General features: G+C 38.6%; 1 protein-coding gene across 2 annotated transcripts in view; it reads right to left on the minus strand.

Annotated features, from left to right (window-relative positions):
* Nucleotides 1–254: 254 nt before the first annotated feature.
* The window catches only part of appl2 (adaptor protein, phosphotyrosine interaction, PH domain and leucine zipper containing 2), a 51,830-nt gene continuing 29,005 nt past the window's right edge, over nucleotides 255–23,079 (minus strand). For both annotated transcript variants that reach the window (XM_066705562.1, XM_066705561.1), the window contains exons 12-21: nucleotides 15,960–16,002; nucleotides 15,427–15,483; nucleotides 12,852–12,943; nucleotides 11,692–11,856; nucleotides 11,225–11,277; nucleotides 9,463–9,637; nucleotides 9,122–9,158; nucleotides 4,378–4,524; nucleotides 4,039–4,086; nucleotides 255–569 (exon numbers count right to left, since the gene is read on the minus strand). In XM_066705562.1, the coding sequence (XP_066561659.1) occupies nucleotides 453–569; nucleotides 4,039–4,086; nucleotides 4,378–4,524; nucleotides 9,122–9,158; nucleotides 9,463–9,637; nucleotides 11,225–11,277; nucleotides 11,692–11,856; nucleotides 12,852–12,943; nucleotides 15,427–15,483; nucleotides 15,960–16,002 (934 nt within the window). In that variant the 3' untranslated portion in view covers nucleotides 255–452. The remainder of the gene's footprint in view (nucleotides 570–4,038; nucleotides 4,087–4,377; nucleotides 4,525–9,121; nucleotides 9,159–9,462; nucleotides 9,638–11,224; nucleotides 11,278–11,691; nucleotides 11,857–12,851; nucleotides 12,944–15,426; nucleotides 15,484–15,959; nucleotides 16,003–23,079) is intronic.

The raw sequence follows: 23,079 nt of genomic DNA on the forward strand, positions 1-23,079 counted from the left end.
AGTGACTAAAGATTGTCCTAACTAACTAATTATTATGTTAATTGAGAGTTGGGTTTGAAAAGGAAACCAGAAGACCCTTTACTGTACTGTGGCTCTTCAGGGCCAGAACTTGAGATGCCTTCAGCAAATAGGAAGAAAGTGCTAAAAAAATGTTATCCCCAAACTCCAGACCTAAGGTACCACTAGCAATTGAAAATTTTGATTCGACAGTTTCTTTTAAAGTATGCCGTGCTTCATATACCACACATCAAACACTCATGCATCCTCATTTATTTACATTTGTTTTAAAGCCAGCCTATATGAGAATTTGGGAAAGTAAATCGTCCACATTTTAAATGGGTTGCTGGCTAGAGCACATCTCTGCTATCAGTGCTCCCCTTAAAACTGGGAGCTTTGAGAACAGTTGTACACCCCAGATGTGGATCCTCCTCCCCCAACGCCCCCCTGTCCCTCTAGGCTTCAGACTCAAGCTCTGCCAGTGCCCCTCCAGGTTCTGTGTCCACCAGCAGGAACTTCCCATCGGTTGTGAGTGGCATGGACTTCATCAGTTGAGCTAGAGCCGCTGGGTCCTACAGAACGAGAGCAATGTGTCAGGCAGTCGATCAATAAATTAATCAATTGATCAGTCAAGTAATCAGACAGTCAATTAGTCAATCTGTCCAATGATCAATCATTCAGTCAATCTGTCTATAGGTCAATCAATCAATATAGGAAGGTGCAATCAAGTGTTCCTCTTGGTCACTGTATCTACTCCGATCTGTCTTTCTCTCTTTCTTGCTCTCTTACTTTGTCATTCTGTCACATAGATCACAATCTTTCAATAGGTATTTATCAGCGTAATCCCCATGTCAACTTTTTTTCCAGTTTTTATTGAAATGTACGCAGCTTAATGTCTCAATGTACTTTGAAATTAAAGCATATAACAACTAAACAATTGGAGATAAAAATGAATTTATTTAACCCCTTAACCTGACAAACCCCGTCTCGTACCCTTAAATGGGGGGTGGGGGGATACTCCGAAAATATTGACAATTATGACATTCTGGAACCAGACAGCCTACTGATCAAAACAAGACCAAGCGTCCAGCCCCGGATGCTTAAACGGGTGTTTCCACTGGCTAAGCGTCTGGACACGTCCGGACGCGTCTGTGTTTTGTGGACAGTTAACTTGCTGGTGCTAGACATGTCTGTAAGCGTCCGTCCTGCCCACTGAGGACATGATTCGCTTTCAGGAGCGGAGGTGTGCGCTTGACTTGAGACACAGGGAAGAGATCAGATACATTGTGTCGGAAGATATAATCTCAAGTGCCGTGTGCGATCACGAAGAAATTGCAGTTTTATTAGCAGCATGGAGTGAAATCCACATACAGAAACAATGACTGCTTACAGTTAATATCCGAGTGTATTAAAAACTTGGATTTCACAGGACCGGTGCAGTGCCATGACTAGTTAAAAATAAACTGAAGGATAATAATTGGATCGTAGCAGCCGGTTTTATTAATATTTTATTAACAGCTGGATGGTGTTTCAGGCTGTGTTTTGTGAATGGTGTGCAGGACAATCCGCAGACAATCAGTATGAAGGCGAACACGATTCAGTTAACGTGCCCATTTACAAGATAAATTAATGAATAAATAAATACAGCAGATCTGGGTTTCCCTCTAATAAATGCATCCATAAACGCCATGACTGAGACGCGTACACTTTAGTTAAATTAAACATGCTATATTGTATCTGGATGATTAATCGTGAAACGTGTGTATTTTGTTTCAACTGTAACTTGCCTTGGTTAAGGACGTCTGATAAGTAAATTATAAATAATATGGCAAATAGTATTGTTTGCAGTTACAAATCTGTAGTAAGAGTAATAAATTAAGGGAGTCACGCTGTGCCGTTTAAAATACATATATACTAGCACAAATGATGACGATAATAATAATAATAATAATAATACATATTTGCTATTTAGTGTTATTGTTGCATATGGAAACGTATTCTTATGAGACGTGCTTGTCTGAATATAATGTCTGTACACGTTTAGCTCTTCCTGATATCTCTTAACAGAAACGTGTATTTATTACGCTGTTTAAAATCATGTAAAGCACAAATAATAAAATCAGGCAGGCTGTGTCGCTCGTAGTGTTGTTCTCTATCTCAAAACACAAACCAAACCAAATGAAACTAAACGAAATACAAACCAAACCCACAGTCGCTGCTCCTCCATCAGAGGGACGGACTTCACAGCGGCCTGGTTTTGCAAAAAAAGCTCTGGGACGCGTCCGAAGACGGACACGTCTGGCACGGCATGGCACGACACGACGCTTAAGCCAGTGGAACCAAGGCATAATAGACAACTATTTACATAATTGGATCTGAACTTCTCTGTGTTTGATAGAACATCAAATCTTCTTGATTAATCATTAAGTTGTTCTGAACAAAACAAGCCTATTTGCAAAAAAATACGATTGAAACTGAGTGATCCGAGACCCCCCCTGATCCCGGAGCTGACCGTGTTTACCAGTGATGTAGTGGGTAAACTATGAATTTCTCCGGATAATTTTTATACAACAACTCATTCATCAATATAATCGAATATGTATTACATTTTTAAACAGTATCAATTAATTGCATTTGATGCAAGTCTACTAAAGAGGAAGGACTACTGTAGGTAATTAATCAGGTTATTAATCTAAAAAACATCTGGACTGAACACACATTCCACCAAACATATGATTTGCAAATGTTGATATTAAAATATTTTTATTCACATTAATAATTATCTGATATGAGCTACACTGCAAATACAGTAAGTATTTTGAAGCGCTAAAGAGCACTAGTGTGGATACAATATGTGATGATAAACAATGTATTAATGTACAATACATAATGGTTACACATGAAACTGGTGACAAGTAGTATTTGCAGTTTATCACATTTGCTTGCAGAAGTCATTGTTTGAACACTTGCCGGAAAACCAAACTAATAATTTTCACTAATTGAAGTCAGTATGTTGGCCACATTCAAAATTTTGTCTGCAAGTGCGTGTGTTTTAATCACAGATTCCAATGGCAATGACAAGAACAACTATTAGTTCCTCTTGAGGACAACAATGCCCAGAGTGCCTCTTTGTCCACATCCAGAGGTGTTGGCTTACATGTGTGTGACCATGTATCAGAGGCTCCCCTGTGTTTTAACAACCAAGACCTGACATACTCTTATCAGAAACTACAGTATTTTATTTACCATTTGATACCTCCTTATCCAAGAGCCTGTTTTTTTGGGGGGGAGGTGAAGACAAGGAAGTCGCAGGAGTTAATGGACGTTTAAAAAAGTTTTGTATGTCTGTCATCTCGGTCTGAGTGAGAGCGATTGTTGCCACCTGCACTCACTGGTTAAGCCGAGGTTGGGCAGTTCTGCACCGTCAGTGTATTGCGGGACGCGGAGGAGCGCAGTTTTCTGTTGGAGAGATTAATCAGTGCACACTTGCAAATCGAGCATGCGCAGGTGCACATAACGAGCATACTTCATGTGCCTGAGCGATACTGGGAATGCGGTAATAAATGAGTAAACGATAATTAATTAAATGAAAATGTGAGAAACGCTATTTCACAAATAAAAATGTGCATAAACAGCGTTTTTCCTCCACTACAACCCTGGTGTTTACACCCGGGCTCTGAATGACGGCGGGCGACACAGAAAATGTAAATCGGATGTGTTTGAGAATGAAACGCACTGGTAACCAAGAGAATAAGGTTTCAAACAATGTGCGCATTGTAGGAATACAGTGTAACTTCTATGCACAGGAGCTGCGTGTAACACAGCCAAATAATGCTTAAGACGGTGTAGTAGCACAGTATATAACTCTGAAATGTACATTATTTTTCAGTTTTTGGTAACCTAAACTTTTTTTAACCTCTGGCAGTTTACCACTTACCTTTGTACCATTTCAGGTTATTCACTGGACTGCTTAAATTTCATTAAAGCTGGAAAAACAGGGGTGTTCTAACATTTTTGTAGTGTATATATGTAAAAGTTCACCTTTTTTGCCTCGGTTATCTCCTTCCCCAAGCTTATAGTGTAACATATCTGTGAAAAAGAGAGCAGAAAAAAAATATCAAGTTCAGCCCATTTACACTTGTAGCCCCCTAGCCATGACTGAGTTAAAAAATATATATATTGGCTGAAGATCTCTTATGTAAGGCTGCACCACCCCAGTCCTGGAAAGCTAAGACACTAGTGTACTGTGATGTGCAGCCCTGCTCTAGAGCATACATGTGAGTGTGTTAGAGTATATGAGTATGTGAAAGTGTGTGAGAGAGTGAGTTTGAGAGAATGAGTGTAGGTATGTGAGCATGTGTGCAGGTGCTGAGGCAGTACCTTCTCCCCCTCTGTATTGCTCTCGAAGACAAAGACCCTCAGCGAGGGCTCAGGATCACCTCCGCCCTCTGGCCCAGTTACCACAAAGCCTACCAGCCGTCCGTTCTCTTGGTGAACCGCAAACTGCATCACGTCCTGCAGCTGGAACTGAATCGTGACGAGACAGACACTACAGATTACAACAGCTAACCACCCACACCATACCAACTGGCCGGGGAGTTGCCATGGGGAGGTTGTGAAGCAAAGTCACTATTTGCAGCAGAAAGAACATCTCTAATCAGAATTATATTGTTTTGAATGTTTACCCTTAGGAGTTTATAGAAGTATTGCACTTTTAACATGGTTTAACTGTCGTTTTACCATATTTCTACCATGGCTTCCTATGGGTATAATATGCCTTTACCTGCCTATTACAAAACTGGAACAGAATGTTTTTGTAATGAGTCAGACACTAACAGGGGTGGATTCAAGTGTGTACTCAACCATAAGGAAGGCAAAGGCAAAAGTACAAAGGGGAGATCCAAAAATCGTAGTCAAAAACAGTCCAGAGATACACCGATCAGCCATAACATTATGACCACTGACAGGTGAAGTGAATAACACTGATAATCTCATTATCATGGCACTTGTCAGTGGGTGGGATATATTAGGCAGCAAGTGAACATTTTGTCGTCAAAGTTGATGTGTTAGAAGCAGGAAAAATGGGCAAGGGTAAGGATCTGAGCGACTTTGACAAGGGCCAAATTGTGATGGCTAGACCACTGGGTCAGAGCATCTCCAAAACTGCAGCTCCTGTGTGGTGTTCCCGGTCTGCAGTGGTCAGTACCTATCAAAAGTGGTTCAAGGAAGGAAAAGCAGTGAACCGGCAACAGGGTCATGGGCGGACAAGGATCATTGATGCACATGGGGAGCGAAGCCTGGCCCGTGTGGTCTGATCCAACAGACGAGCTACTGTAGCTCAAATTGCTGAAAAAGTTAATGCTGGTTCTGATAGAAAGGTGTCAGAACACAGTGCATCACAGTTTGTTGCGTATGGGGCTGCGTAGCCGCAGACCAGTCAGGGTGCCCATGCTGACCCGTCCACTGCCAAAAGCGCCTGCAATGGGCATGTGAGCATCAGAACTGGACCACAGAGCAATGCAGGAAGTTGGCCTGGTCTGATGAATCACGAGTTCAAGGTGTTGACTTGGCCTCCAAATTCACCAGATCTCAATCCAATCGCACATCTGTGGGATGTGCTGGACAAACAAGTCCTCCTCGCAACTTACAGGACTTAAAGGATCTGCTGCTAATGTCTTGGTGCCAGATACCACAGCACACCTTCAGAGGTCTAGTGGAGTCCATGCCTCGATGTGTCAGGGCTGTTTTGGGACCTACACAATATTAAGCAGGTGGTCATAATGTTATGGCTGATCGGTGTAAATCGATTGGGCAGATGGACAAAACAAGTAGATCCAAAGGGGAGGTCATGAGAAGAAAGCTAGAGGGTAGGAACACTAATGGTCAGGCAATATGGGGAATGCTTAGAAGTGACTCTGGTAAGAGGGCAAGACATAGCAATGACTGAAGGACAAACAGGGGTTTAAGTGCAGGCCAGAGTCGAGACAGAGGAGCTGGTAGGGAGAGGTAGAGGGTTACTGGGTAAGTGCACATGGAGATGTGGAATGTTAATTGGATGATTGCTAATTTGTAGAAGGAGACTGGCTAGTATTCGGGTAATGAGAATGACCTCCAAGTGGTGAACAGGGGAAGTGCAGAGAGCAGGCCTGACAGTTTTACTATTGCAGACCATGGTTTACTCATGGTATAGTGTTGTAAAGCACAGTGAAAGCATGTAATACCATAGTAAACCAGTGAAAAAATATTGTACAACCAAACCATGTTAAAAGTGCAAAAATTGTATGATAAGTTTATCTTGCATAAGTGTACTACAGTATTATAATTACGCCTTTATCTGGGATGACAGTTACAAAGCACACACATTTCATAATACATTTTACAATAAGGGCAAAAATAAATGTACACAAAGTAAATCTAAATTAAAGTGAACTCAAATCAAGTACAAAATACTGTGTAATATTCTCTAAAGGGGAAGTTCATGTAAAAGCAGAAATGTAATAGTTACATCCTCTTAGCCTTCTACCCACCCATTCCTCTCCCACAAACTCTTTCCATGGGTGAAATGGTCTCAAACTGCACAAGCAAGCACACACTGGCCTTTAGTGCATATTAACACATTTGGAACGCAGCATGACCAATTACATCTATCAAGACAGATATTGAGATGAGAAAAAACTAAATTGCCTTGAGCATATTTTTAAATGTCCTATTTTACGTGTTGTTAAAATGAAAATCTACCTGCACACTAGACTCCATACATGCTAAACTGCTAAAGGAATCTCTGCTTTTAATTATCCACCAAATACATAATATTATTGTCCTCTGGCTCTGTTCCTGAATCATTTAAGACTGCTGTAATTAAACCACTACTAATACAAATATAGTTCAAATCCAAATGTACTTAAAACCTTTAGACCCATTTCAAATCTCCCCTTCCCGACTAAGGATTTAGAGAAAGTAGTTTTCTAACTGCAAAAACACAGCTTTCAAACAGGTTTTTGCTCTGACCACAGTAGGCCCTATTGATGCGTTCTTTTTTTAGGGCATGTTACTGTTATTATTTTTCTAGACTTATGCACAGCTTTTAACACAACTGACCATCAGATCCTGATATACCACTTAGAAAACCTTGGTCCTTGTATAAATCAACTCTAATAAAACAGATTCCTATAGGCTACAGATTAATGAAAACTGCTCAAATCTATCTAAAGTTAAGTGTGGAGTATCACAGGGATCCATTCTCAACCCTATAGTTTTTTCATTATACATTTTTCCCATTAGGTGATATTATCCAAAAGGCATGTTAATTTTCACAGCTACACTAATAACACACAACATTTTTTGTCATTAAACCCAAACAATGCCATAGCTATACAAACACTACTTTTGTCTCGCTGAGATTGAAACCTGGAGGATGACAAGACATGTCCTTATGTTAAACTCCCTACGACAGAGGCCTTAATTCTAGGGGACCAAAATGTAAGTGTTCACTATGTGATGACTAGATTGAATAATTTAAATTTGACAACTAAGGATATGGTGTGCGAACTTGGGTGTCATCTGTGGCCCAAACCTATACTTTGAGCCACACATTCAGATCTTCTTTCCTCCAGCTTAGAAATATTGCTAAATTAAATATTTTTCATTACATGACACTGAGAAATACAGCTCTGGAACAAATTAAGAGACCACTGCAAATTGTTCTTAAATCAGCATCTCTACATATATGACAGCCATTCCATTCCATTCATATTTTTATTTGGAATTTGGGAGAAATGTTAGTAGTTTATAGAATAAAACAAAAATGTTCATTTTACCCAAACAAATACCTATGAATAGTTAAACCAGAGAAACTGATAATTTTGCAGTGGTCTCCTAATTTTTCCCATAGCTGTAGATACACATTTTCATATCTAGAGTGGAGTACTGTAATGCCATTCTGTCAGGTAGCACTAACATGCTATTTCTGCACTTTGGTAAATTCAAAATGCTGCTACAAGGATCTTAACTAAAATTAAGATATTACCCTGCTATTAGCTTCTCTTCACTGGCTCCCAGTGCGCTACAGGATAGATTTCAAATTCCTCCTATTAGCACTTAAATCACTAAAGGGATTGGCACCCCACTATTTAAAAGAACTTGAATATACTTGAATATAATGTTGAATATTCTTCAGGTCAGCCATTGCAATCCCGGTAAGCTGGTACTCCCAAAAATTCACAAGAAAACCAAAAGGTGGCAGAACATTTAATTAGTGCCCTGAAATTGTGGAATGATCTTCCAGAATTTAAATCACAGTTTTTTAAATCTGTTTTCCTAGTCATCATAACCCATAGTGCCACCAGTGTGCAATTGCCAAGGCAACACTGTGGAGTAGTTGTTAGGGCTCTGGACTTATGACTGGAAAGTTGTGGGTTCAAATCCCAGTTGAGGCAGTGCTGTTGTACCCCTGATAAAAGGTACTTCACTTAGATTACTCCAGTAAAAATACCCAGCTGTATAAATGGGTACAAATGTAAGATGCCCTGGATAAGAGTGTCAGCTAAATGACAAAAATATTAAAATAATAATGGACAAGCTATGCACAATGTAATTTGTACATTGTGCATTTGTTTATCAGTAGCTGATCACAATCTCTCTTTTTGTCTTCTAGCAATAGCCCAACCACCCCACTGAAATGGGCTGAAAAAGTATACCCCACACACCCTTGAGGGCTGACAACACCCCCCACCCCTGATGGCTGAGGAGGCAACCCTCAACCCAAGGGCTGAAGTACCATCCCTCCTCAGAGAGGCTCCCCACTAGAGGGAAGACCACAAGGAGCATCACCACTTTCTGATCATCTTGTTGCTGTATCATAGAAATATACTTCCTGGAGGGGAGGGAACGGTTAAGCCTAGGTCTTATACCATGGCCCCCGAGAGATTTATTTTTTCCTGTAAGAATCTGTCATCCTATAGGAGTTTTTGTTTTTCTCTCCTTCGTACCTAATGGTATATTTGTTTATTTGTTTATTTTCAATCTGTAAAGCACTCTGTGATTAACTTGTGAAGGACGCTATACAAAATAAAAATGTATTGAATTAATTGATGGATATTACTATAATACATTGATGTTGACTTACACTTATTCTTGTAACTTGTGTTTGAGGGTCAATCAGCCTGTTGAAAAGTAGAAAAAAAAATTGCATATCAGAGGTGCAATATTTCAGATTTCACAGTGTTCATATTTTTAATGTAAGACTTTGGGGTCTGTAAAAAAAAAAAAATCTCTCCAAACTGAAAAGAATCTGAACTGTGAATATGTTTGAGAGTGTATGTGTGTTTGTGTGCTGGTTATGAATATAGTTGTGTATGCATGCGAGAGTAAGTGATATGTACAAGCATAGTGTATATATATTTATGCACAGTTTTTGTGAGGCACAAGTCTGTGTACTTGTGTGTGTGCGGGTCTGTCCAGAATTACCGCAGGCTGCTGCTGGTGACCATGAGGTGTGACTCTGCAGTACGGAAGATGTTGTGGATGGCGCGGGCTGCCAGCACCTGCCGCATGGCCTCAAAGATCACCTCCTCTGAGCGACCAGACAGCACTGCCATTGAGCCCAGGAACCTCACAGAAAACATCTGTTGCAGGAGCAAGTCTGCAGTATACACACAGCTCTGTGACAATGGTGAACTACCAGTACAGCACAGCTAGGGGTGTCACGGTATCAAATTTTGACGGTATGGTAATCGTCTAAAAATCACGATATAATGTATTTTTTTGTAATCTGTTTTTAAATGTCTATTTAAAGAAATATACAGTGCCCAATTAGTTTTTAACAAAAAAACACTTTAGTTAGTTTTAAAACAAATCTTAATGTTAAAGTTTAATTACATTTTTCTACAAAAGTGATTGAGGGGGATTTTTTTTTTTTTTTTTTAAACAAGAATAAGGTTTGCTATATGTAAAATGATGTACTGTTAACAGCAACATGACTGCATACTTGTTTAACAGTTAAACAGAACAGCAAGGCGGGCATGTTGTAGATATGAGTAATTATTTTACATTTTAAATTATTAATTTAACATTTTGTTATTATTAAAGACAATGCAGGCATTGTCTAGATTTGCATAAAATGAAATTCACTATTAAAATGCCCTCTTGTTCAGGTATTTAATCACAATGCATACTGTATGTTCTACTTCAGAAAGATTATAAAGATTCCACTTAAAACGTGTTTTACCGATTAAAAGATAAAGATGTGGTGAAAACGAAATAAAGACGGACTCATTAGTTAAGATTACATGACACAGCTTTAAATAATGTTAAACAGTCTTTTGGCCACAAGTTTTCAGATCACCACTTAATTTACAATTAAAAAAATTTGAACTGTTAATCTGTATTTGGTTGTCACGTACAGTAACCTCTACTGTTAAATCTTTTATTTTATTATTGTTATTTTTTAAATCTAATTAGCTGATTTTTCTTGGCCAATGGCAACACAACGTGTTCCTTGTCAATTTAGTTTTAAGTAGCATTTCAAGTTTATACCAAACTGTGCATTTTAAATATAAAACTTGGTTATGTGCATTTAAGAATGTACATACCTGGGCTTCTCTATAATGGGATGGGTGATGCTCTCGTAGGTGGGCAAAGAGGTTGGATATATTCCCACTTTTCGCTGCTACCCAAATCCTGCACTCTGGTTTTCCATCCTCAACAACAGAGCCCTGTTAATTTTTTACATATCCAAAATATCCCCAAATGGCTGATTTGATTAGTTTGGCAGGCGGAAAGAGGTCTACTTCACATTTGTGTTTACTATTAGACATTTTTCTTGACTTGTTTCACAACTGTCCTGCTGAACACCTTGCCGTTTAAACGTCAGCAGTGCTGTTTTTTTATGACAAAAGATTAAGTTCAAAAACCGACATGCACCAATTAGGTGGTAAAGAAACAAATGCATAGGGCGCTTTTTTATTATCTGTTTCTCCACAGTGTTTATTAGTTCTAATGATCAGTGGACAAACCTTAAAAAAAAAAAAAAAAAAAAAAAAAAAAATGCGCTCATTCCACTTTAAACCGTGAACACTCAGTAATCGCGGTGTAGAAAAATGGTTACGGTTGCAAAACCGAGGCAGTTTGTACCACGGTTTACCATGAAACCGTGACACCCCTAAGCACAGCATTCTCTAATAAATCCGCACACACACACGCACAATCACACGCACCCTCACACGCTCACCCTCCGAGTCACTGCAGCAGTTCTCTTCAGTCTCTCCAAACGGATTAGTGCGCCTGCAGGGACAGGAAGACACAATGAGTGTGAAAGCTCCACCACCTGTGGCTTTTTATTTACAATGTCTTCAATCCATTTGGCTATTTGTTTTCAATAACTGCTTCATCCAGTACAAGGTAAACCCAACCCAATAAATTGGAAAATTGTATTGTTGAGCCGGTTTCATTTTCCAAAATCCTTACAATATTAAAAAGGGAAAAAAGCATTTGGGATTTAGTAGCTAACCATTGTATGTTTATTGGAGAATGCTTGCTTGTTGACTGTTGTCTTGTGCCATATCATTATCATTGATTTGTTCATTTTGCTCATGCTTTTATCCTATATTATTATTATGAATATATTACTTGCATTAATGCATAAGTGCATTGATCTCCAGAATAGGAGTGCTTCGGTAATGCAGAAGTTCACTATACCTCCCTGCCCCAGTCCTGTTCTGGTCCAGGAATTCTGAAGCTGGGAGCATGATGTCAAATTGGATAGGGGTCCCAGGGGCAATGAGGTCCTCTGGGTCAGGAACCTCTGGGGGCTTCTGGGGGGCCATGTTAGACTGCTCCACAATACCAGACTTCACCCTGGTACTGCACCCAAAGAAAAGGAAGGAGAGAGAGCGCGAGAGAGCGCGAGAGAGCGCAAAGGAGATACAGGTAAGGTGAGACAGATAATAAGTGAGGAGTTACATGGTAGTGGCCAACTCTGTTCCCTGGAGAATGACAAAATCCTGGATATATTATAGGTTTTACAGAGTATCAAGTAACAAGAATTTCAACATAAAACATCTGTGGCAAGTTTTTCTACAAGAGGCAGGAGGGGAAATGTTCTGTTCTCTGCTTAGTGACAGGTTTCTATTAATTGCCTCTTCTGCAAATTAAGAGGCACACGGAATGAGTGAAGTGTGTGAAGGGAAGAGAAGTGTGCTGCCTTATGAAGGTTAAAGAAAAGTGACCCAAAAGGAACAGTCTCTCTGATCAATGCAGTGAGATGTCCAGAAATTGGAAATTAACCAGTAATTAAAAAAAATCTTTATCCTTCCTGTAAAGGAAAGGCAGGTGAATGTGCAAAGCTGGATGTTATATAGGTAAAACAAAAAGGATGTAATCACTTCACACATATATTTCACACATTTGATAATTTCTAGAAATCCTTTCATTTTCTCTGACATAAAACTGGTTTTATTTCCTGTGAACTTAGTAAGTTACAAGATTTGCTCCCCCATTTTCTGAAAGCAACTGCAACTCAAGACAGAGTCGATACACACTACAATTAAAATTATTATTACTCAATTTCATAGCAGACACCCTTATACAGGATGACTTAAAATGTTATAATATATCACATTATTTTTTTACATATTACCCATTTATATAGCTGGGCATTTACTGGAGCAATCTAGGTAAAGTACCTTGCTCAAGGGTACAGCAGCAGTGCTCCCACCTGGGATTGAGCCCATGAACCTGTGCTCCAGAGTCCAGAGCCCTAACCACTACTCCACACTACTGCCCCAAAAGCAGTTCTTAATTCAAACTGTTGTGCTGCAGTGGGCAGTTACGAAACAGGGACATGTTGTGGGTCTGACCTGTCGGTATGGACACTGTCATGTCTCTTCTCATAGCTGGTTATGGGGGTAACCGCCTGAATGGCCGTCTGGTTCAGCCTGATGGCGACAGCCTGCAAGATGAGGGTTAAAGCAAGCTTATCCTTGCTTGCCATTTATTTACATAACTATTACTAATAGTAATTAGTAATAGTAGTAAATAATGCTTAGAGGATAAGAATTACTTACAGGGAATAGACAACAGTACAGTAGCCTGTTTTGTTCAAAGTTTTTATCTACACTAAACAACATTTTTAGAGCAACTCCTGTGCATAGAGGTTACACTGTATTCCTACAATACAACATTTGAAAGCTTATTCTCTTGGCTACCAGGGCATTTAATTGTCAAACACATCCGATTTACAATTTCCGTGTCGTGCACCATCATTAAGAGCCCGGGGTATGGAGCGCCGTTTGTGCCAAAAGTGTTTGTCCGTCAATTTGGAATTCGTTCGGAAATTCATCAATTTGGCCATACAGTAGTAATAGACAAATAGACTAACAGACCAACTTCCATGCAAACTTACAGACAACCCAATGAACTTCCAGACAACCCAATGAACTTCCAGATGAACAGACCAACTGTCAATCATGCACTGTGCCAAACTCACTTCAGTCCTTCTAGCCAATCGGAGCAGACGCGCCTATTTTAATCAATAAAACTCCAGGCTCCCGTAAAACTGTTTCGCCCAATAATATTGCAGTTTACTTGAAAGGGCGTTACTATCTCTCACATTTTTTTTTCTTTTTTTATTTTTTTTTACTTGATTAGAAAATCTGCGCTATGAATCCAAATCATCCATCAGAAATCCACCTGGCTAAAATCGCACTTGTAGTCTTTACTCCATGAGATAGAAGGACGAGCATCAATGGATTATATTTATTTCAAAATAGATTGCATCCTTGATCGCAGGGGCTGTGCCAGCCTCTTCTCAGTGGGGGGCTGAGGCTTGACATTATATTAGGGTGGCTTCTCTTTACACCTTGTTGGCACACATATGCATTTATTTATTTATTTAACTGTACACACTACATGTGTTCATACAGAAAGATTTTGGTTTTAAACTTTACCCATTGCAAATCATTGCAATATGAGCTAATTACTTTAAGTCGGATAATGTACTGTATTTTTTTTAAGTATGTGCACATGAAAATAAATTAAACAATACATACTAAAGCCAAATAAACACACTAACAATAAACACCTTGCTTAAATTGTGTTACAACGACTGCATGATTTCTTTATCTCCAATTGTTTATTTGCTCTACGCTTTAATTTCAGAGTACATTGAGACAAACTGTATACATTTCAATAAAAACTGGAAAAATTGAGGTGGGACCGCTAGTGTAGCACAAATCCGCACTTTATATGTATGGTTTAAATTTAAATATTTTAGATCCATAATCTCAATCTCATAAACTGCAATTCTGCAGATAGTGGTACTGGTGCTGTATCACAAATGCAATGCAAGTTTTGAGTCATCTGGAAGCTGGTGACAAGTGATAGGTTGATGTAGGTCACTCTAAACTTGGCTATATTGACAATAAGAACAATTTTGAAAGATGCTTCTGCTAAGACCACTATTTCATTCACTGCTACAAAGTTAACGGGATCAAGGAGCAGTTTGTTGAAGTTAGAAACTCTTAACATAATCCCAAACCCAAAGCAAAAGCAAATGTACATTGGTACTTAAAGCTAGGGTATGAAGCCAGCAGTTAGCAAACTTGTTTTGAAAGCATAGAGCCCGCCCTCGCTTCAGAGGCGTCTCACACACAGAGCAGAGTCTCAGCGCCGGGAGGAGAGACGTGTGTGTGGAATCGATCGCAACGCTTTCAGATTACCTCATGTCTCATTCACAGGTTAGACATTACAATAATAACGAGCATAAACAACTTATTTATGGTTATTATGTTTTTAAAAATAGTAGCTGCCTTCCATTCTCGCGCTTGCTCTGCACAGCGTCAAGGTTCCCGCGCTGATGACGTGTGATTATCTGTGCAAACATGCAAACGGTATGCAAATATAGATTGACAGACAGGAAGGACAACCTATCATTACATTCGGACCGAATGCAATGATTGGTCAAATCTTTTTTAGTCCTGTCCCTTCCACAGAAGATGTATATATATTTTTTTACATTTAGACCAAATTAAATTATTGGTTGCTATCAGGATGTGAAGAGACTTTCAAACAGTATAACAAAAAATGTTTCTGGAAAAGATTGCACACCCTACCTTTAAATGTATGTGCATCAACAGCAGATGTATTTGTGCTAAGAACTAGGAGGTGCTGAAGCTGTCTTTGCAAACATGAATTTCAGAAAAGCGTGAAATTCAATCAATCAACAAAAATCTCACAAAAAAATGTGCTGCTCACATGTTAAAATGATTATTTTAACTCCACAAGTGTGTCTATGCAAATGTATTCAAAGTGAGGAAAAAGAACTTGAGTAGTTAGCAGTGGGATAGATGGTACATTTCACCATGCAGCTGGTAAATGCTGAAATGTGTCAAACTGCAATACAATGTCTAACTGTGGCAGTGAGAGAATACGTACCTCTGGGTTGTCTGTCAGGTAGATCTGTCTTGATATGTTGTTGAGAGTGCATATCCACTGCAGGGAAACAAGAACACAACACAAGTCAGCAAAAAACACTCTGCAGAGCTGTACAGTCACAATAATCCACACAGACAATATCCACAGTCTCTCTCCAGCTCTCCATACAGAACTGATTTCCAGACACCAGGGACTGTCCACAACTGTATACAATTATAGAATGTTCCCATCTAGAATGTACTTGCATTCCTGCTTGTGATCAAACCCTTTTAATTTATTCAGTTCACAATACATGAGCATCGAGGTTAATTATTATTAATTATTGAAAAATAACTAATATGTAATTATTATTCATTATTGAAAAGTAACATATTAGACTCTGTATAAAGTAATTGAATACTTTTAATTTCCTATGCAAAAAGTTAGTGTAAACATTTTCCTTCCATTGTCATTGCATATAATTTAATAAATTAAATGTTGAATTGTCTGCTGTATAGTGTTGCATATCAGTAGTATCAAGATAAAGAGAATACCTCTTCATATTCTTTTTTGCTTTCTGCTTGAAGAATTAGAGACCTAAAACAAAATAAAAAAGAAATTGAAAAAATAAAAAAATGTGATTAATGTTTAACTATAATTATGAAGATGCGATATCAATAAGATACATTCATTAAATATGAGGCACAAATAGAGTTTAGCTTGTTCATGATGCACTAAGGTTGGTTTGTAAGGAATGTAAATCAAACCAGTATAAATATGGGAGATAAAATCTGCACAGAGCAGCTAAACTAACACTGAGCTATTGAACACAATGCTGTCTTAAACTGTAACTTGAACTCTAACCCATTTTCTCCATAATGCATTCTTCTGACCTGACCAATGAACATCCCCAAAAACAACTCAACTGGCAGCAACAGTGTTCCTGCAGTCCCCATCTCTCCACATCCAACCATTCAATTATCTTACCTAAGCAATCTGAATATCAGCTAACCTTCATTTGACTTCAGCTACTGCACTATATGAGATAGTAACTTTTTGTCCCCCCTTATTGTGATTACAAGCACAGAGGTTGGAAGGCGTGACCCAGGCTTGAATGAGATTCAAAGCATTTACATGACATCATTCAATCTTCCAACAACAATCAATCTGCATCTCTGCAAGGTCACAGAAGCTAGTCAAATACAGTGCAGACAGCTGCAGGGACACCTAGTTTTACACCGAAAGTATACAGTTAGCAAAATACTAACCTTCTAGTAGTAGTAGTTAAAAACAAAAAGATCAAAAGGATACAGCTCTCTTCAGGTGTATTCCCTGTTTTTTATGTACCTTCATAAGCTTCAAACCCTAAATGGCTTAAAGGGGACATTAGAGTAGAGTATCTAGTCTAAACTCCTGGAGTCCTTCAACAGCTTTTGATTTTGTTGCAGAACAGGAACATGTTTGTGCAAGGTTTTATTAAAAGAGCTAAAGAAGTGTATGATTTATTTCTCCAACAGGTAAAATATAATTACTAACATGAGAGCACAGCTGCTGACTTAACTGAGGCTGTATATATTAGGAAATTCATCTGGACAACAACACAGCTGATGAAAACCTACTGTACATTAATACTTCATTAATGTGCATGGATAAATACATTTGCTGTCCAGGAAGAGTGGTATGCCTCAAATAACTATATACAGTGGGTCTCAAAAGTATTCACTCCCCTTGGACTTTTCAACATTTCATTGTGTTACAACATGAAATCAGAATGGGTTTAAATCAGCAGTTTTTGCCACTGATCAACACAGAAAATGACCTTAATGTCAAAGTGAAAAATATAACCTGCAAATTGTTCTAAATTAATTACAAATACAAAACAGAAAATACTTGAATGCATAAGTAATCACCTCCTTGGCTATGACACACTTGATTGAGCTGTGGTGAAACAATTGTCTTTAGAAGTCACGTAATTTGTTGAATGGAGTCCACTTCTGTGCGATTAAGGTGTGTCACATGATTTCAGGTTAAATACATCTCTGGGAGGTCACTTAGTACCCAGTTGGTTAGTACAATTACTAACAAAAACTACATAATGAAGACTAAGGAATATTCAATGCAAATCTGGAATAAGGTTCTTCAAAAGCACCAACCAAAGGGGTAGGATATAAGAATATTTCCAACGCACTGAATATCCCCCGGAGCACAGTAAAGTCCACTATTAAGAAATGGCGAGAATATGCTGGAAGCCTATTGTTGTTGTAAGGATTTGTATTATTATTAGGCTTCCAGGTCCAGGATGCCTGGAAGCCTATTGTTGTTGTAAGGATTTTTATTATTATTTTTCTTTTCTTCCGCCAGAATATTTTCAAATGCCTATAACTTTTGAACCGCTTGGTGAAAACTCACCAAACTTGGTATGAGTGTAGGGGTCTATGGTATGGTCACTCGAATGCAATATGGTGGCCTAAAGTCACATGGTTTGGCAGCCACCTTGACTGTAGTCCAACAAAATGGACTGTTTTCAAACATCGTTTTATCAGGAATGGTAAAGAGCTGAGTCATGAAACTTTTTCTACATAGTGCGCTTATGTTAATACTTGGTTTGGATATAACAGAAAATTGATAAGTCACATGGTGTGCCCACAATGTTCGATTATGCTGAAAACACTTCAGCCTCAACTCCTCATAGACCATTTGACTGGCTGATGTGTGCTTTGGTATACAGCATCTGTGGACTGTTCTCTACAAATATACTATAACAAAAGTTCCTACATGAAGAAGTATGGGAGCAATGAACAAATGTTTTAGACAAAAAGTCAATTTTGTCAAATTTTCTGACTGTAATGACGCACTGTCACCACTTGTAGAAGCATATATCGTATTTTTCACTGAGAAAACAAGATTCAGGCGCCATTTTAGGCATGCACATCGTCAAAACTAAGAACTATCAGTCACTTGCAATAGTATTACAATGGAAAGTATCTGTTTAAACACACAGACACTTCTGCAAGCAAATACAAATAGTGTAAACTGAGATTTGTTATAGTAAGGGATTGTTCCACCAATAGAGAAGCCGTGGAGAAAAGCGAGACAAACCGAAAGTGAAACTAAAACATACAATTAAATGTGATTCACAAAACACGATTATACAAGTTATTAAAATAAATACATGACTGTGAACAGTGGTACAACAGCAATGACATTGCTGAATCTGTAGCGGTGGGTTATTGCTTTAATTTCAAAGTCATTTCAAACTGAGACCGAGTGCCACCGCGAGTGCATGACTTCGTGTTTAATGTTACCGATGCAACACGGGGGCACGACTTTGTCCTCTTCTCTCTCAGTGAAATCGTAATTTATGGTGACGTGTTATATACCAAACTGTGCAGAATCGCTTGGTCTATTCAATAGAGTTGAAAGGGTGAACATAATACGTGTACTGTGTGAGCTAGACCCGAAAAAACGGACATACTCGCTCAGGGGCTTCAGATTAATAATTGGAGCTATTTGGAGCCTTAATGAAAAACATAGCTTTTACAAACTGGGATTATAAATAACACAACACATCGGTAGTTAATGTGACAACCAAATGAAACATCAAGTAAGCAACTAAATAAGGTTGAGATGGTAACTACGATTTTAAAAGCTGCAGCAGTTTTAAGCTGCTTAAAGCTTGTTTTTGTTTCCTTTTTCGTTTGATTGTTTTTATAACAAGTACACAAACTAGTGAGGGATTATTTCAGCTGTAGAGAATCCGTGAAGAAAAGCAAGAGAAAACGAAAGTTAAACTAAAATATAGGATTAAATGTGATTCTCAAGAACATGAATACACATCTTATAAAATAAATACATGAAAATGGACAGTGGAACAAGAGCAATGGCGTTGCTGGATCTGTAGTGGTGGGTTATTGCTTTCATTTGAACGTCATTTCAAACTGATATCATAACGAGTGCATGACTTCCTGTTTATATAATGTTATAATAACTACGCAACAGGGTGGGCACGACTTTGAGCTCTTCTCTCTGAGAAATCGTAATTTACAGTAACATATGTTATGCCCCGCTCATTATTGCTTTAAGATGATTGGTGTGGGTGGAGGTTCTGGTGCACTACGTTTGATGGAAGAGATGTCACCGGACCTATGAAGTTTCAAGAGAATCTCCCTCTAAAACGCTTGGTTTGTTTGTTTTTGTTTTGTTTTGTTTGGAGTTTTCTTTTCTTTGTTTCCTTGTTTTTATGAAATATATTTGTCTTTTTTTTCCAGCTTCCCTGGCAGGTCGGTGAGTAATGTAACCCTTTATATGTTATTTTTGTGTTTTTTCCGCCCTGCCATAGCTTAGACCATCTTGTTAGTTAGAGGGAATGCCTTGTATTGTATTAGCCTTTATATTTTTGTTATCCTGATGTATGTTGTGTAATAAAATGTGTAGTGATCTACCCTTTTTGATTGGTAGAAGCGACTCTGCTTTCATCTGTTTTGGGGGTTTGTTTATGTTTACGATGTGTGCGGCGCTGCGTTCTTGCTGGTGAGGCTTTTGTGGTTGTGACATAAAATGGGGGCTCATCCAGGAGCTTTTTGCTCCGATTGATTGGTGGGAGTGGTGTTGCTTCTTTGTGTCGCGCATGCTTTTGCCGCATTGTTTTTTTAGCCGCTGTTTCGGATTAGAGTTGAATCTCTTATAGTAAGTTTGTGCTGTTTTATTAGCGTTTTTTTTCTTGTTGTTGTTTATTTGGTGTGTGTGTATGTGTATATATATTTTGATATATAATGTGTGTATTGTGTATATATTGCCGTTATTGAGGTTAATGTAGGGCAGTTTTCTGAAGCACCGACGGTGGAGCAGTTAGATCGCTGCACCAAGGCGGATCTTTTGGAACTTGCTACTTACTATGAAACTGAAGTTATTAAGGGCAGCCGAAAGGCTGATGTTAAAGCTGCAATTGTCTCTGCATTGGTTGAGAAAAAGGTGTTTTCAAGTGAGCATGTTGTTCAACTAACTGAACTTTTAGAACGCTTGATCAATGCAAATCTTACTGTGAATTTGGCAAAATGTGAGGTTGGGAAAGCTACTGTTGTCCTTGTCCCACCACTTTTCCAAGATAGATAAGTGAGGCCAGTAAGGGCTAAGGTGGAGGCAATTGACAATTTTCCCATCCCTACCAGTCGTAAATATTTAAGGAGGTTTTTAGGGATGGTAGGGTACTATAGGGCCTTTTGTAACAATTTATCCAATGTTGTAACGCTTTTAATGATCTTTAAAGTGCTTTGTTTGTTTGGACCCAAAGGTGTTAGCAGGCTTTTGAGGGGGCCAAGGCTCTTTTAATATATGCACCAGTTCTAGCTGCGCCAGATTTTTCCAAGCCTTTTAAACTGACAGTGGATGCAAGTGATGCTGGTGCTGGAGTGGTTTTGCTGCAAGATGACCCATGTGGGGTTGAGCATCCTGTCTGCTTCTTTTCTAAGATGTTTGATAAGCATCAGAGAAATTACTAGGTTATAGAAAAAGAAGCTCTCGCTCTGGTTTTTGCTATTAAGCATTTTGAAATCTATTTGAGTGGGTGTAGTTCTATCTCGATTTATACTGATCATAATCCTTTAACATTTTTGCAAAGCCATACCAACCAAAGACAGCTGCGGTGGAGTCTCTTCTTATAGAATTTTCCTCTGGTTGTGCGCCACATTAAAGGGTGTGATAACATCCTTGCTGATGCCCTTTCTCGTGCATGACTTCCTGTTTAATGTTAAGGATGCAACACGGGGGGCATACCTTCATGCTCTTCTCTCTCAGTGAAATCATAACTTATGGTAACATGTTATATACTCAACTGTGCAGAATCGCTGGCTCTATAAAGTAGAGTGAACATTTACTGTGCGAGCTACAGGCGCAATAGTAAAAATAGGAGCTACTCGGTCAGGTGCAATAGTAAAAACGAATTGCTGCTATTTGCTCCTTAGAGATATACTTTGCTTATCCAGCTGTAAATATATATAACGCACACGTCAGAAATCAACGTGATAACTAAATGAAACACCAGGTATGCAACTAAATAAGCTTAAGAAGGTAACTGCAAATTGAAGAGCAGCAGCAATCTTAAGCTACTTAAATTGTTAGATTGTGTTTTAAAGTAAACAAAATTAAACTTAGAGAATCAAGTGTTTACTAATATATTATGATATTAGATGTATTGATGGTATTACTAATGTAATTCAATTGATATATTTAAATCAAATAAGTGTAGTTGGTTTCTTGAGATTGTAACTGGCTTGTTCCTTAAAATATTTGACCACAAGAAGGGGGAACTTGACCATGAATACTCTGCTTACCAAAACATTTAAGCAAAAAATTGTCAAAATGTGTCTTCATTTGATTAATATTGTTATGAGTCTGAAACAATACATTTCTCGACTGCAAGCACCTGGAAGCCTCAAAAGTTGCCTGCAACTTCTAGTTATTATTGGGCTTCCATTCACGAAGTGCTGGAAGCCTATTGTTTCTGTTAGGATTTTTATTAGGCTTCCATGCACGAAGCCGCTTCAGACAAGTTACACATTACCTCTACACTGGAATGTAGTACACACATGAAACTCTGCACATATGTTTAAGTATATACCTTGAACATACAACTAGAAAATGATGTTTTTGGGGTACACGGTTAAGCCGTAATGTTGGAAATAACATGAATCCGCATGCAAATATGAAAATGGCTACTACTCCAGAACTCTAAAGCCCAGTGTCCTGAAGCTTTGCATATCTTACATAGACACTGCTATCTATCAAATGTGCAAGAGGCAAGTGACTGTGTGCAAAAACATGGCAGCCACAAACAATTACTGTGGACGAATGCAAAATACGCGTATTTATTAAAGCATGAAATTGACCTCAGAAAAACCTATAAGCAAAATTAAAAAACTCACCAAATTGTGTTACAATATGTCACTTATAAGTGCAAATATCTTCAGAACTATAGCCTAATGTACTTACAGTGAGGGGAAAAAAGTATTTGATCCCCTGCTGATTTTGTACGTTTTCCCACTGACAAAGAAATGATCAGTCTATAATTTTAATGGTAGGTGTAGTTTAACAGTGAGATACAGAATAACAACAAAAAAATCCAGAAAAATGCATTTCAAAAAAGTTATAAATTGATTTGCATGTTAATGAGGGAAATAAGTATTTGATCCCCTATCAATCAGCAAGATTTCTGGCTCCCAGGTGTCTTTTGTACAGGTAACGAGCTGAGATTAGGAGCACTCTCTCAAAGGGAGTGCTCCTAATCTCCGCTCGTTACCTGTATAAAAGACACCTGTCCACAGAAGCTATCAATCAATCAGATTCCAAACTCTCCACCATGGCCAAGACCAAAGAGCTGTCCAAGGATGTCAGGGACAAGATTGTAGACTTACACAAGGCTGGAATGGGCTACAAGACCATCGCCAAGCAGCTTGGTGAGAAGGTGACAACAGTTGGTGCGATTATTCGCAAATGGAAAAAACACAAAATAACTGTCAGTCTCCCTCGGTCTGGGGCTCCATGCAAGATCTCACCTCGTGGAGTTTCAATGATCATGAGAACGGTGAGGAATCAGCCCAGAACTACACGGGAGGATCTTGTTAATCATCTCAAGGCAGCTGGGACCATAGTCACCAAGAAAACAATTGGTAACGCACT

This window comes from Amia ocellicauda, chromosome 5 (genome assembly GCF_036373705.1).
Source record: "Amia ocellicauda isolate fAmiCal2 chromosome 5, fAmiCal2.hap1, whole genome shotgun sequence".
NCBI classification, from domain to species: Eukaryota; Metazoa; Chordata; class Actinopteri; order Amiiformes; family Amiidae; genus Amia; species Amia ocellicauda.